At 32.6% G+C, this 15,850-nt stretch overlaps 2 protein-coding genes across 2 annotated transcripts; one reads left to right on the forward strand and one right to left on the reverse strand.

Annotated features, from left to right (window-relative positions):
- The first annotated feature begins 1,352 nt into the window (after positions 1-1,352).
- Positions 1,353-5,236, forward strand: LOC142640657 (uncharacterized). The gene is made up of 3 exons (XM_075814844.1): positions 1,353-2,089; positions 3,476-3,692; positions 4,088-5,236. Exons 1-3 carry the CDS (start codon positions 1,862-1,864, stop codon positions 4,576-4,578), a joined length of 936 nt encoding a protein of 311 aa, XP_075670959.1. The 5' UTR covers positions 1,353-1,861; the 3' UTR covers positions 4,579-5,236.
- A 1,352-nt stretch (positions 5,237-6,588) lies between these two features.
- On the reverse strand, positions 6,589-10,721 carry LOC142640961 (uncharacterized). Its single transcript, XM_075815301.1, has 4 exons — positions 10,437-10,721; positions 9,587-9,675; positions 8,835-8,948; positions 6,589-7,139 (listed from the first exon to the last, which is right to left on the reverse strand). Exons 1-4 carry the CDS (start codon positions 10,630-10,632, stop codon positions 6,897-6,899), a joined length of 642 nt encoding a protein of 213 aa, XP_075671416.1. The 5' UTR covers positions 10,633-10,721; the 3' UTR covers positions 6,589-6,896.
- Positions 10,722-15,850: the final 5,129 nt, after the last annotated feature.

Raw genomic sequence — 15,850 nt, forward strand, 5'->3', positions numbered from 1 at the left:
AGATGACCTTTAGGTCAAATAATATATCTTGGTGTTTTTGATAAAGATATACAAGTTCAAATTTTCCTTGCTCTGCATGAAATATTTTTTTTTAAAAAAGATGGAATGTTATCCTATTATTATATCAATTATGGGGAAAATAATAAAAGATGCATTAACTGTGTACCGTATGCATTTTGAGAATCATTTAAAGTACTAGTATGCAAGATGCATTAATTGTACATTATCATAAAACAACAAGCTTTAGTATAATAATTCAAAAAGTAACACCTTAGACCCGAACATTTTAAATTCTAAAAAAAAAAAGGAAAATTGAACGGTTTCAAATCTATGCAATTGCTTCTTTAATGATCTTTTCTTTTTTTAAGATTAGAAACTTTATTGAGCCAACAATAATTAAAATTTGTGCCGGCAATATTGACAATGTGTCTAGTAAATGATCAAAATCAAACTCTTTTATATCAACTATTACTTACCACCACACATTCTTAGTGCGGTAGTCACTTCACAAGTATAAATGCTTGTAAGGTGTGGTGGGCAAGGGTCGGAGTTCAAGTCTCCAAAAAGGAGCTTTATACACATATACACTTAGATTAAGCTAGAGTAGAAATTATATCTTGTATAAAAAAAAAAAAAAAACTATTACTTAGGCTATTAGTTCTCACCTTTAATGTAGCCATGATTTTTTTTATTATACAAGATATAATTCTACTATAACCTAATCTAAGTGTATATGTGTGTGGAGTTCCCTCCTGCAGACTTGAATCTCAGCCTTTGCTCCCTACACTCTACAAACATTAATACTTGTGGAGTGATCATCGCACCAAAAGTATGTGGTGGTCAATGTAGCCATGATTAAAATAGTTTGCATCTTTCTCAGCCAAATAAATTCCTTCAAATAATTTGCCTCCTCCTACTCCTACTCATCTCTCAACAAGTTTGTTTTACATTTCCGGCAATAATAAACAAATGTGATAATTATCCAATAAGTAATTTAAAACAAAGAGGATCCTAGGTGGTAGGCTGTTAAGGGTTTTAAATTTAAATTTATCTCTGAAATTACTTTCTTACTCACTAATAACGGTAAATAACAACTTGATATTTAAAATTTGTTACAAAAATGTTGTGAACATAGCCTTTCCCAAATGGTAAATACCAAATTTTATTAAGTCACTTAGAAACGAATATTCCCCCATTTTCGGTCCAAGTACAAAATTCGCTCTCACCCCCCTATCCACTTCCCCGAGAGAATTTCGAAGAAACTTGGTGCCAAAGCCAGAAACAAAGGGCAAAAGCGTCATTTCACAACAAGTTTCTCACTTTATATTGAATTTCTCTTCCCGTAGCTTTCTCTTCCAATTCCAAAGGCTCTTTCTCTCTCCCTCTCTTTCTATCCTTTTGGATTGTAGTATTATTTTCGGAGCAAAATCGCAGAAAGCTAATTTATCCTCTTACATTTCTCCGGCTTCAAACCAAAAAACACCGAAAACGTTTTCAAATTTCGCAAAGCAGAATCGCATAAATTGTTTGTAATTGTAATATTTATTATTATTAGTTGTTTTTGTAAAACCAAAAAAAAAAAATCACACGAATACGTAAAATTCAATTTGGTTTTGAATATACGTTTTTTTTCCCTGAGCTTCGTGAGAGTTCTAGGGTTTGGAGAGAGAAAATGAGTTTGTAGTGAATATATATATATATAAATAAAATTTCATAGGTGAGGATGGTTGACACGTGTCGCGAGGAAGAAGAATCGTCGTCTTCGTGGTCGTCGTTTTCTTCGCCGTGGTGATCGGGGCGGTGAAAACGAAAACGAAAACGACGTGGTTTTTTTTTTTAATTGTTGGGAGGTGGAGAGATCATGGATTGCAAAGTGTGCGTGCCTACAGGGGATTGGTGGCCGATGAAAGGTGGAGGTGGGGGTCAGATCGGAGTAGGAGGGTTGAGCCTGAGTCAAGAGAGCGAGCACGATTTGGCTCTCATGGTTAGCGATTTCTTGGAGAATGGAAGCGCTGGAACCGAGTCTTGGTGTAGCAGTGACAGCGATTCCGGTCTCTCCGATCTCTCTCTCCTCGCCGATAAAATTCCGGTAACTCTCTCTCTCTCTCAACTTATATATTTGATAGAATTGTCTATATAAGGAACTTTCCTTATTAGCTTCACTTTTTATTGGGTTGTATTGAACTTTGTTTGTTAATTTTTGGTAATGAAATAGTGACTAATGATTGCTTAATTGAGAAATGAAAAAAAAAAAAGGAAAAAAAAAGACCCCTAAAAGTAATTGAATTTTGGTTTTTTTAGCTACCATTATTTTGTTATCAACATTTAGGGACCCAGAATTTCATCATGTTTGGTTCTTAGAAAGTAGAGGGGAAACTAGACCAAAAAATGAAATTGAAAGGAAGAAAAAAGAAAAAAGAAAAGGCGGAAGCCAAGAGAGTCAGGGACTTGTAGCTCAATTGGCACCTTCTGGCGTTTTTAGCGGGACCTTCATGATTCAAATCTTCTCTCCTCTGTTATAATTATTGACTTTATCACAAAGGGAAAAACAAAAGGGCTGAAAATGTCTTCCTTTGGGCGTTTTTTAAAGTTTACTATTGGTATTAGACTTTTGTGAAGACTACATCAGCTCGCCGAAAATTTATGCTTGTATTTTTGATGTTCCGTTACTGTTTATGAGTATACACAAATTTTTGGATTTATCAACTTGTAGTTTGTATAGGTTTGGAACTGTAGTATAAAGTGTTTGAAGTCACAAATGTGTATAGCAACTATATGGATAGCATGTACTATGTAGGTGAGATAATTCCTATTGTTGCTTATTTTGGTTGTTGTATCTATGTAAAAGTAAACAGTTGGTTGTTCAGTTAATATTGAGGTAGTACAAAATTACTAAATTAGTATGTTTGCCTTCAATTAGGCATCTTTTAATGATTTACCTGCTTTATATGTTTGTTCTGCTATTTTTACTACAATTTTGGAATGGTACCTGTAATAATTAAGTGTCTAAGAGTACTTGTCTGGGAGACAAAATTATGTTACTGAACAAATGATTGGTTTTTGTAATTTATTTATACAAAACACTGTTAAAATTGCTATAATTTCACTTTGCATAAAATATATTTATGCTTTACTTAATGGTTGATTAAGGTTTTTTTTTGTTAGATCTGAGTCTTGGGAGTCCTTTTAATTAGAGTTTCTTGTTCATTACAACATTTTGATGGTTCATACATAAGTCCTAATCAAACTTTGGTTCTTTTTGATAACTTTTTAATTAAGGACCGGGGTGTAATAATGTTTTTTCTTTCATTCTTTTCCCACTTAAATCTGCAATTTGTTGCTGTTTATTGCTCACCACTATTGTGTATAGAGCACATAATTTATTTGTGTTTATGTTTTAAACAAAATAATTTAACAACTGTTAATCAGTATGAAATGCTAGTTTTTTGCTGATTCGTTGTTATTCCAACCGCAGTTTTGTAAGATCTCAGTGCCTCAGTATGAGAGCGACTTGATGTCAGTTGTTAATTCTCTTATACTGTCTATGAATGAGACGGATCTTCACTATCTCAAGTCGGGTGCATGCAATGCCAGCTGCATAAGGTTTTCTCTGGTAAAGCTTCTGAGACGCTCTGGATATGATGCTGCTGTATGTGCAACCAAATGGCAGGGTAGTGGAAAGGTCCCTGGAGGTATGCTATTGAACTCTTGAACTGCAAATCTTATGTATAACTTGACAAAAACAATATTTTTTATTAATAAAAAATAATAAGAAATTTACATAATCTTAATTTATAGTGCATATTATCAGGATTTTACTTTCTGGAGTGTTGTAACCATATTTCTGGTGCATCTGTTGCCTATATTGCATGAAAATTGGAGTGGGAAACCATCCTTTGCTGAAAGAAATTCTGTTATGCAATTAATATTTGATATGAAATTTTTTTTTCTGTAATTTCTGGATCGTTTACAATTTATTATGACTACTAAATGAAAGGGAGATGCATATTGATGTATGGAATGCTGGTGAAATATTAGATTTGACCATCACTGACATTTGTTTTTGTACGAATCAATTGTTATGCAGGGGATCATGAATATATTGATGTGATCAACCACAACAGCACTGGAACCTCCGAGCGTTTGATCATTGATATTGATTTCCGGAGTCACTTTGAAATAGCTAGAGCTGTTGATTCATATGACAGAATATTGAATTCACTTCCAGTCGTATATGCGGGTTCCTTGACCAGGCTGAAACAATTTCTTCAGATAATGGTTGATGCAGCTAAATCGTCTCTCAAGCAGAATTCAATGCCGCTTCCTCCATGGAGGTCACTTGCATACCTCCAGGCTAAGTGGCAATCGCCCTACCAAAGACACTTTAATCCAGAAGAACCGAACATTAGCAAAACTAATTTTGTTGACCATAACCAGTGCAGTGGACATTTGAAGAGGCTGCAGTCTTTGCTTCAATCTGAAATGGAAGCAGAGCGATTATTGAAGCCTATAAACAGTGACAATAACTGGAGGCTGAAGCCTGAGAGGCGGAGGCGCTCTTTTTACCGGACTACTTAAGGATGTACAGAGATTTTGGCCTTTGAGAAGAGAGTTACTTTCAAAAAGAGAGTGTATTGCGGCTTTCTATTTATAATTTTTTTGTCCCTAATACTAAATAAGTGAGAAACCTGAAGAAAGGGCAGGTTTCATAGAGGCTCCACAGTGATGGTAATAAGCCATGTCATGGTGGAGAAATTTCCATTAATATTATTCCCAGAGTCATACATACCAGTTTTTGTTCATTGCCAACAGCCATCGGACAACGGTTTTGGGTTTTTGGATCTGCTGCTGGTTCTCTCTAGCAGTAGCAACAGCCAAAAGTGACGATTGAGTTGGTATCTTGCTCGACCACTGTGCATCATCCTACACAGATTGTATTTGTTTTTGTCTTTTCAATAGTTTCTATCATGTATTCCTTGCCTTTTATTTTTGTGGGCCTAGGAAATTTTGTTATTTTGTCTTTTTTTCTTTTAATTTCTTTTCCTCGCTTAATATTGAGTGGTATTTCTTTTCCTGTGGTCAAATGGTTGCTTGAACCACAATTTTTTTATAGGGTAAAACATAAATAATGTAGTTGCTGCTGATGGCTGAGTATTACAATTTACAACTGCTTACTGTAATATTTTTTTTTTTGCTGAATGCTGCTTACTGTAATTTATTTGGTTACTACTTGTTACTTGCATTTCTTTATTGGTTGTCGTTTGTCTTTCCTCTTGATTAGTGTTTGTGTTAGTATTATGGACTCGAAACTGATAGTCCCTTTGGATTTGTGTGTTGATTTGAAGGTTTTTTGTCCACTTACGCCATTGCTTATCCTTTTTTTTTTTTCTTTAATAATCTTAACTAATTAACTAATCCTAACATGTGCAACTCTTGTAATCTCATATTCTCATCCAACTGAGTTTCGAGGAGCCACCTCAAGGTTGAATCACATGCATAGGAGTGAGAGAAGGCTGCCATAGAAGTTTGGAGAGCATAGGATCAAGGACTGTTGATCAGCACTCCAAATTGAGTTCTATAACATGATCTAAATGACTAATGGTTTAATCTCACTGGTTCTAACACGTTTGGGATTCTTTGATTAATGGTTCAATTGGATTGACCAATGCAATGCATTACTGTTATTTTTAATTTCCCTTTTACCAATAAAGGTTCTTCTGGCTACTTTTAAATCAAGGTTTGGCTCCTTTCAACCACAAAGAGGTCTTCATCAAGGTGATTCGTTGTGTCCCTTTCTATTCACCATTGCTTTTGTGGTAATCTTTTGCTTGCTTTTGGAAGAACAAAAGGTGGTTTTACAAGGCATCAAAGTGAGCAGGGCCAGGGCAAGGATGACCATATATTTTATAAACGGTGTTGCTAATAATCATTTCATATTCAGCAAGGCTTCTGTCAAAGATGTGGAATGAATTATTTTCTGACTAGACACATGCATTTGGTCAAGCCAAACAATAATCAAGGCAAAATCATTTGTCCATTTCAGCAACCTCATCTTCCTTATCCAACCTTCTCAGGTTGCCTTGATGAAATTAACATAATGCCCAATGCCATTTAGGTTGTTGACCCAATTGCTTGCGTGCTAAGATTGTTGGATTCTTAACAACCAATTGATAACTTACTAAACGTTCACCAAGTTTGGTATCAGATTAGTTAATTGGTTGGGAGATTAATGCTGAAAGCTTGAGTTTGTCCTCCTCAATGTCGTACATTCCATTTCTAGGATTTTTCAAAGATCTTCTAACTGCTTACTTGATACCTTATTAGTATTTCTTTTTAGGTTGCTTACTTGATGCTCTCTATTATATATATATAAAAAAAGGAAACCACTTGACAAAATACCTCTAACCTGCCCTAATCCCAACCTGTTCCAGCACGGATTTACCTTGCCTCGTTGCCATCCCTACTTGAACTCACATCTATTGATTACACTGACTCATCTGAATGCATAGAAAACCCATCTCTTGGAGAGATGAATTCAATGCTTGAACGTCTTCCTAAGGGATTACATCGCTATCATAAATTGCTATATTAATAATGCAACCCAATTCTATCATTAGATACTAAATCAATACATAAGACCATGATAATTTGCTATCTATCCTTTTAAATACTTTAAAGAGTTCACAGAAAATGTGCACGCACAAATACTGCATATACACCCAAATAAAAACCTCGTCCTAGCATATCCTCAAACCAAAGAAAACTTGATTTTCAATCAAGCAGTATAACTCTTGTGGAGCACCACTCATTATTTGGCAAACCAAAACTTTTCCGGAGAACCAAAAAGGAACACTGAGAAGATATATTGAGAGGGCACTGTAGTACACCGTTTCAACCTAATTCTTTTTACCTTTACTCCGTCTGCGTGAAACTTGGACCCAACCATCTTCTGTTTCATCTGCCACCTTTGGCCTAGGGTCATCAACTATCATGTTTACATGATTCAAATTTGATTGGGACTCTGGTGCATCCACCACCATATTTGACGAATTCTCATTCTTATTGGCAACTTCTCTGCTTACATTGTCATCGTCGTCGTTGTTGTCGTCGTCGTCGTCATCATCATCATCACTCACAGCCTAGCAGTAGGGAAGAAAGAGGAGATATTACATTATTAAAGTCTAAAAATTTTCGTTTCAGCCTCACAATTCTTGTACACTGAATCATGGCCTCAAGGCACCCAGTGAGCAAAAGAGATTATGTTTCCACCATACATGATTACACATCCAAATGAAAGAATCCTAATATCCCATCTAATTTTTTTTTGATAATACATACATAAAAAGTAGGAAAGCAATCACTGCACAATTTGCAACCTAATGGTAGTAGTAGTGTAAGTAACCACATTATATATATATATATATAAATAAAGTAACAAAACATTATTAATGATCAAAAGTATCCCAAGCACACAAGGAGCATACAAAGAGAACAACACAATCAAGTTCTCAAGTTACAATGAAGAAAGATCCATATATAATAATTTTTTTTCCTGATTCATTTTTCTTACATAGAAAAGCTTAAGTTTTCTATCAACTCTCTTTGATATTTGACTAGAAGCACAGTACTAATATAAAGGGGACCACATAGGTTTACAGAAATTCCTTAGAAAGTGAAAATTGCTGGTCTCACAATATTTCTTACTAGGTTGGAAAACATTGTAAGGCAGGGCCATTCAAAAAAACTTAAGCAGAGCTTACAGCAGAGAAAACACACAAACTTGCCAATCCAAAATCCACTTCAGCAAATGGAAATTGGTTGTTACATTCTTATCTAAGCAACTCACACAATCCACGAGACTTGAACTCCTGAATTGACCTACCACCCCATTTTTAAGAGAAGTGGGGGGGGGGGGGGGGGAGTTGCCTTTTAACCCAAAGACCAGGCATAGTTTGGTTATACATGATACCAGGAAAGCACCGATGCGGCTACAGGGGTGCCGCACCAACATCCAATGTGGTCTGACGCGGGGTGCAGTGGGCGACGCCACTGCTCGCGCATCGGTGCCGTGTTGGTGCTTTTTTTTTTTTCCTCCGGATTCGCACCAATTCAGGTTGAATCGGTTTGTATTGGCCAGCCAAAACCATCCGATTCTGGCCGTACCGGCCGATACCAGACGATTCAAGCCAATACCGGCTTTGAATCAGGCCAAAATTCAAGTAAGAATTAAAAAAAAAGAAAAAAAAAGAGTGCAAAAACATCTTTAAACAAAAATAAAACCCTAAAACCATCACTGCCTCCCTGCTCTCTGCCCCTCTCTGCTCTCTGCCTCTCTGCCTCTCTGCCTCCCTCCCTGTACTCTAATTTCAATGTTTTAGTTTCAAACTTGTGGATTGTGTTTAATTTATGAACATCATGTTTTAGTTATCGTCTACTATTGCTCTTAAATTTGGTACATGTTTATATAATGTGATGTGAAAAAGTATGCTTACCAATATATAGAAAATATAAATAAAAATATTTTTAATAATTTTTTAATCGCCACACCCGCATCCTACTTTTTCAAAAATTTCCGAGTCCCACACCCGTACCCGAATTTGGAAAAGCACCCGTGCTTCATAGCATGATACAAGAAACTACCTACATCATGTCAACTGATGCACCTCTTGTTGAAACATTTAAGTTCTGTTAAAAATTTCCAACTACCTCACAAGGGTAACACCAAAAAAAAAAACACTAGAATCTAGGAAAAACAAAAGAATGACACCTTATAAGACATTATTTTGATTAAGAACCATAAAGGATTTAGGCCAAGATTTCTACACATAAATCACCTGTCTGACATGATGAATAGCAGCTCTATTTTGGTTGGCTTCCCTTAGGCTTTCAATAGCCTGAAACTTCCCTTCCAAACATTCTTCATGCATAACCATCAGTTTATAGGCTACCTGTGTAGTTAGACAAAGTGCGGAAAAACCAACACCCAATAGTAAATATTAACCTCATATTTAAAAGAATAACCAGAGAACATAAGCATTTAAATGAGAGACATTAAAATTACAGAAATCCTGACCAATTGAGTAAAACTTAAAGAGCATGAACTATGGCATTCTTATCTAGTTTTTAAAGATACAAACAGGCGTAAAAAAAATAAAGGAATCCACAATGGCTAGGGGAGGAAGATATGCAATTAAAGAACTATGGTGATCTCCTAATATAAAAAAATGTCGTACTTAGTGCACAAATCTCCCACTTTTGCAGGGCATGGGAAAGGTAGTTGACAGACAACCTTACCATCAAATTTTTTTTTTTTTTTGGAGAGGCTGATCTCCTAATATCAAGGCCACCCAAAAAAAAAAAAAAAAAAAAAAAGAGGAAAAGAAAAAGAAAAAGAAGAAGAGGAAAAGAATGAGCTTCATAAAAAAATGTAGTTTCTTTACCACTTTATAGATACTATAATAGGATTGATATATGAAATCAAATTACAAAACATGATATAATTATTGGAAGTACTAACAAAACCCCATTATCAAATACAATTATGGACTCTGCCAAGTCAAGGTTGAATAATTTAGAGAATGTGTACCTCCTCAATGCTGCCATCATCAACCTCGGTATTGAGGGTCAACAAACCTTCCTCAAGTATAGCTTCTAAATCATCCATATAAAGAGGCTCTAAAAAAAACATAATAAAAAAAATTTATCAGTGAAATAATTGAAAAAAAAAAAAAACAGTTCAATTGTGAAATTCGTAACATTGGGGACCAAGGTTCCTCAACTAAATCTTAAAAAAAATTAAACATCAACTACATTCACAAAAATGAATTATAAAATTACTTGGACCATAAAGCCCATCAAATACTAAACCCCCATCAATCTCAGATTTCTTGAGGAAGTTCTTATCATAGAATACTAATCAATTCCTGCTTTGCTTAGCAAAATGAAGTACTCAACTGAACCAAATAATACTAATAGTAATAAAAATAAGTAAACAAAAAAAGAAAAAAAGAAAAAAACAATTCAAACAGAAAAACAAATGAAATCAAAACCATTTTTCATTACAAAACTTGCTACTTAGGTTAAAACAAAGCCATTTTTAGTTAATAAAACAAATTTAAACCACTAATCCCAGGTAAAAAATAAACCTTCAAAAAAGTAAGAAAGAAAAAAAAAAAACAATTTTGTGAATTCCAACCAAATATCCAGATCGATAAAAAAAAATTAAAACAAAACAATTATATAATTTCGTCAATAAAACTCCAATCATATCGGATTCTAATAACAAATTAGCTAATTCCAACCACAAAATGCCAATCAATAACCAAGAAATGATTCTAATGCACAAAATTTTCATTTTCAAATTCCAATTCATAAAACCAATCAGGTTTAATCTAATTCAAAATTTTCAGAAAGAAGGTAACGATGGATTTTAGTACCTTTGGACTGAGTGAACCAGTAGACGATATCGGAGCCGATTTGATCGGCTTTGAGACGCGAGTCACGGCCGCCCCACTCGTTCTCGACGGCCATTTGGAGCGCCGACCACCGAGAGAAAACTAGACCTATCCCTTCTTTGAATATCGGCAGGCTCTCCGCCGATAAAGCTTTGGGAGGAACACCATTCACATCCATTGCCACTCTCTCTATGAAAAAACCCTAAACTTGAGCTCACAAAATGTGTTTTATTTTAGTTCTTTCAGCGTCTAAAGACTAAACGGCGCGTATAGATATTATTATTATTATTATTTTATTACTAAAAGCTCTAGGTTTTGTTATTTTAAAAACTAGTTGCGAGAATTTACGTGGTAAACTAAAATAATTTTATAAAATTTTAAATTGTTTAAAAAATTATACCATTATATGATTTTTTTTGTATGACTTTAATTTGTGTTACAATTTGATAAAGAAGTTATTGTTTGAATGTGTAATGACTTACAAAAAATTTGTCAGACAATTTCAGATACTGCAAAAAGTAACTTAAAAATTTAGATATTAAAATTTCTAAAAGATCAAAAAATATTAAAGAATCAAATGATTCATGGTTTAGAAATTATTAAAACAAAACAAAATATATCTGACTAAAAAATAGAAAAATATAAGAAAAAAATTGGTTACATTTAAGAATAATCCATGGCTATAAGTTTGCACCCTATCATAAAATATCGTAAAGAGAAAATAATAATAATAATAATAATAATAATAATAATAATAATAATAATAATAATATCAACGTTTTAGTTTGAGTTTAAGTTTAAGTTGGACTTGTTAGAGAGATAGAGTTTTACTCATTTTTAAGTTTAGATTAAACAAAAATAATTTTCTTTAAAATAAATGATGAGTTTGAGTTTAAGTTTGACTTATTAGAGAAATAAAGTTTCATTTCTCGTTAAGTTTGGACTAAATAAAAATAATTTTATTTAAATAAAATGATAATTTTATTTAAATATTATGCTGACGTGGAAAATTGTGAGAGTTTCATAGGTTTCGGTTATATATATATATATATATATATATATAGATTATTGCAACATTATTTTTTATATAAAAAATTATATTTCAATTTATAAATAATACAATTTTAACTTAATTTTCATAAATAACACTTGCTCTCCGTTTTGATTGTGTATATTAATGGACTAATAATATATTTTTTTGATTTCAATCCCTCAAATTAATATATTATTTAATGAACAACTAATATATTTAAAGTGCTTTGTATTTGAAAATTAATAAACGTATAACTTATTTATGCTTGCTTATACTTTGTTATTTTTTATTTGTATTATAAAATTTGTAAAACTAATAAATGAAATTTGTGAAATTTCTTTAGGTATTATTAGTCTTTTTTTTTTCTCATTTATACAAATTTAATCAATTTATTTGTGTTTTAATTTATTATTATTTTTTATATAAGATAGAAATTCTACTCTAACATAATCTAAGTTTATATGTGTGTGAAACTCCTTTATGAAGACTTGAACTCCGATCCTTGCCCCCCACACCCCCATAAGACTAGCGTCTTTGCATGCTAAGAGGCTTTGAAAAAAATATTAAATATTACTTTTCATTCATCTCAATTTAGAGTTAATCCATTTGTCATTGAAATTTATGCATTTTTCTTATAAAAAAAAAGTTGGTCCACTTTGGTGAATTTCAGTCCATTTGCTCCATTTCGGTCCATATCAGTCTAAATTGGTCCAAAAAGACTTCAGTCTATTTGATCCACTTAGGTTCACTCGCTCCAATTTGGTCTTTGTTAGTCTAAATTGGTCCAACTATGTTACTTTGGTTTATTTGGTCCACTGAGGTTTACTCGCTTCAATTCGGTCCATATCGGTCTAAATTGGCCTAAATCTGTTTCTTTGGTCTATTTAGTTCAATTTTGGTCCAATTTGATCGCTTTAGTCCATTTAGGTCCATTTGATCCAAAGTGGATTGACTTGGACCAAATAAACTGGAGTGGCCGAAATGGAAATAGAAAAAAAAAAAAAAAAAAAAGAGCTAGAATTTAGGATTTGGAAAATTAGTCATTTTATTCATTTAAAACCATTAATTACAAATTTTTTTTTTAATTCTCAAAATAGCGAAAAGGGCATTTTATTATAGTTGAAAAGCCAAACCCACACTAGGATCATGCTATTAGTAATAAAAAGTATGATATCATCATTTTTTGATCTTTCATTGAATCTTAATCAAACCTCAAAACCATGAATCTTTTATATCTCTGATTCTTTATTCAATTAGATTTTTAAAATATTGGTCATAACTAATGTAATGCCTTTAAAAAAAAAAAACCTTTGGCAAATAATGCAATTGTTAGGAGAGACTCCTCACAATGTTATGAGTCTTGTGATCCTTTGTGAAAGGGTGTATGTTCCTTTATGAATAAGGAAATGTGTGATTATTTAGGCCAATTTTATTCCTCTTGCAAATAGTCCTACCACATTTGATCACCACACTTGGGGCTAACAATTACATCCTCATTATTATGAATGAAAGCCAAAATTTCAACACTTCCCTTTACGTGTAGGCCCAAACTTCCCATTAATAGGTAGGGCCTAATTAACAAATAAGATTTTTAACATTTTAAAAGGAGGTAAAGTGAAGAGAGGAATCAAACTCAACTTTGATATCATGTTAAATTTTTATTATATTAAAAGTATAAGTTATAAGAGAATAGTAAATTTAATCATTTAACTATAATTCTTACATTCGCTGTGTTATCTATATTGCACACATGAGAACATCTCTTCCTCTAATGCGTCTATCACAAGTTGTATTGGCAAAGTTCATCCTACCCCTTCAATACTAGTAATTTATCACACCTAAAAATAGGTGAATCAATTAAGGTTATTCTTAACCCATCCCAAAACCTGGGCATTGCCTTGGAGGAAGTCTCATCCTTCTTCCTCTTTGGTGCCACTGCCATGGATTTGCTATGGATGGCTAGAAAATCAGCTTACCACAACAGCCTAGCTCATTCCTCACCCTCTTCAGTTGTATCACCAAATAAATAGAGTTAATAAAGCACATGAAGAAGCCTAGTGTTGAGCCAATAATACTCATCCTTCATCAATTGTTAGATAGTTCCGTCCACCTATGACTTTCCTAAGGCTCAACTTTGACATCCTAAATAATAAATCATCTCCAAAGGCTTAAATTAATAGGACATGTCACTTAATCGTTATTTCCACACATTGTTGCCCTAAAATTTTAATTTCTAAATTAGAGGTAAGTTGGAAAAACATGATTTGAACTCAAAACTAACTGCTATGGTACTATGAAAAATTATTACTTAAAAAGAAGAAGAAGACTTTAAGCTAATAAGAAAAGGCGAATATGATAACTTTAACATTATTCTAACACTTATAAGCACCCATCAACTACCTCATAACTTGGCCGACTGAGCCATTCAATGTCATACCTGGGGCCTTATATATATATATATATATATGAGAACTGTGATCTCTTCCCCCATTTATGTTTCTCTGGTAGACAACTATTCATGCTTTTCTTTTCTTGTTTCTTTTAATCAGAAAAGAAAAGGAAAAAACATCCACAAAGCACAAACAATTCAAATAAAAACTACTTTTGAAATTAGTCTTAATGACTTCAAATATAGAGAGAAAATCCTCAAACACAATCCATGAAAACCATAATAGATATCCAGGGTCCATTTATTTTTGAAGGCTATTCCCTTTAAGATCTGCACAGAAAAAGCAAACATCTAAACGATACCAGGAGGTTCTACATTACATTCTTCCAAATAATCAAGTTCTTCATCTTAAGCGATCTTTGGATTACTCTTCCTGCAATTGCAATATCATACAAAATCGTGAAATGGAATAAACAACAAAGGGCAAAAGAGAGTAAATAAACATAAACATAAACATAGAATTGCTAGTTCATGTGACTATTTGAACCATTTAAGTATTGCAAACTTGGCTCTTACCAAGCATGGATGTATCAGCAAGACAGAAATTTGACCTTGAAAAAGTTATTTGTCAACGACAACGATGCCTAGAGCTTCCCAAGCATTGGTAACTTCATGTTGACTGTGGTACAGACGCCCAGAAGGGTCATAGTAGTACTGCGCAACAATGTTAACAAGTTCATTACATAAAGTAGGAAAATTGCAAGGAAATTAAATATACTTCTATTTTCTGAATGCAAGGAAAAAGATACTTGAATGTTTATCAAAAAGAAATACTTGAATGAGTTTTTGCTGAATTCTGCCCTTTTATAACAAAAACAGGAAAAGAAAAAGAAGAAGAAGCATAGAATCTAAGATTATAGAAGATGTATAATAGCAACCTAGTATCAATGGTGGAGTCATGAGTTTATCTTTGACGGGTCAAAATAAAGTGAGATGATTTTTTTTCTTTACATACTATATATTACGTAATATATAATAAGATTAAAAAAAAAATTATAAACACAATCCATATGCAAATGAAGTATTTCTCCAAAAAAAAAAGAAAAGCAAATGAAGTATTTTATCAATCAATAAATCTATAACAAATAATTGTTTGTCAAACAAATTTGTACTAAAATTAAGAAACAAAAAATTGATACCTTTTATCTATCTTTGATCAATTTTCATAGGTGTACTTGTTAGGTATAAAAACAAATACAAAAACTAAATAACCCCAGTTAAAATATTAGCCTAAACTTTTTTAGAAAGTAATAAATAATAAAGTGTCAAATTTGAACTAAAGTTCTGACTTCTCAGTAAATTTTCCTCCAATATACGCAAAAAAATTATTTGCAAAAAAAAAAAAAAAAACCATTCTTGGAGATTATTAGACCTTTTTAGGAATTGAACTTTCATTAGAATAATCCAATTAATGTATTGTCGACATATTTTCTTTTAAAAAGTCAAGTAATGATTCTTTAACTGGATAAACCTAAACTAGACATGTTAAATATATAGAAAGATAGGACTCGAAAATTTCACTTAAAAATATGGGTGTCTTCTATTGTTGAAAAGATGAGTGAGATTTGCCTAAGATGCTTTAGTTATGTTTAAATAAGAGCGATTGATGTATCAATGATAAAGAGTAGATGATTCAAGTTGAGAGAATGAAAAAAATAAAAAGAAGAGGAAGACAAAAAATTAGTAAAAGTAGTAAAAAAAAAAAAAGATATGTCAATTAAGGAAATAATAGAGAATATGACTTCAAATAGTATAGAATGATGAAAAATAAGTTGTTGCGTGTCCATAACCAATTCCAAAAAATTTTGAATTAAGCTTTTGTTGTTGTTGTTGTTGTTGTTATTAAAAGAATAATGAATTTAGTTTAATGTATTGAATTAATAACATTATTTTAAAGGAAAACAAATATGAATG

The sequence above is a fragment of the Castanea sativa genome, chromosome 6, assembly GCF_040712315.1.
Source record: "Castanea sativa cultivar Marrone di Chiusa Pesio chromosome 6, ASM4071231v1".
Lineage (NCBI taxonomy): Eukaryota > Viridiplantae > Streptophyta > Magnoliopsida > Fagales > Fagaceae > Castanea > Castanea sativa.

What these genes read in the sequence shown, in the direction of transcription:
- LOC142640961 (XM_075815301.1), bottom strand. Translation starts at nt 10,632, where the DNA reads ATGGATGTGAATGGTGTTCCTCCCAAAGCTTTATCGGCGGAGAGCCTG. An exon ending in CTGGTTCACTCAGTCCAAAG is followed by an intron (nt 9,676 to 10,436) that starts GTACTAAAATCC and finishes TGTTTTTTTTAG; the next exon opens with AGCCTCTTTATATGGATGAT. An exon ending in ATGATGGCAGCATTGAGGAG is followed by an intron (nt 8,949 to 9,586) that starts GTACACATTCTC and finishes CTAACTACACAG; the next exon opens with GTAGCCTATAAACTGATGGT.
- LOC142640657 (XM_075814844.1), top strand. Translation starts at nt 1,862, where the DNA reads ATGGATTGCAAAGTGTGCGTGCCTACAGGGGATTGGTGGCCGATGAAA. An exon ending in TCCTCGCCGATAAAATTCCG is followed by an intron (nt 2,090 to 3,475) that starts GTAACTCTCTCT and finishes TTCCAACCGCAG; the next exon opens with TTTTGTAAGATCTCAGTGCC. An exon ending in TAGTGGAAAGGTCCCTGGAG is followed by an intron (nt 3,693 to 4,087) that starts GTATGCTATTGA and finishes ATTGTTATGCAG; the next exon opens with GGGATCATGAATATATTGAT.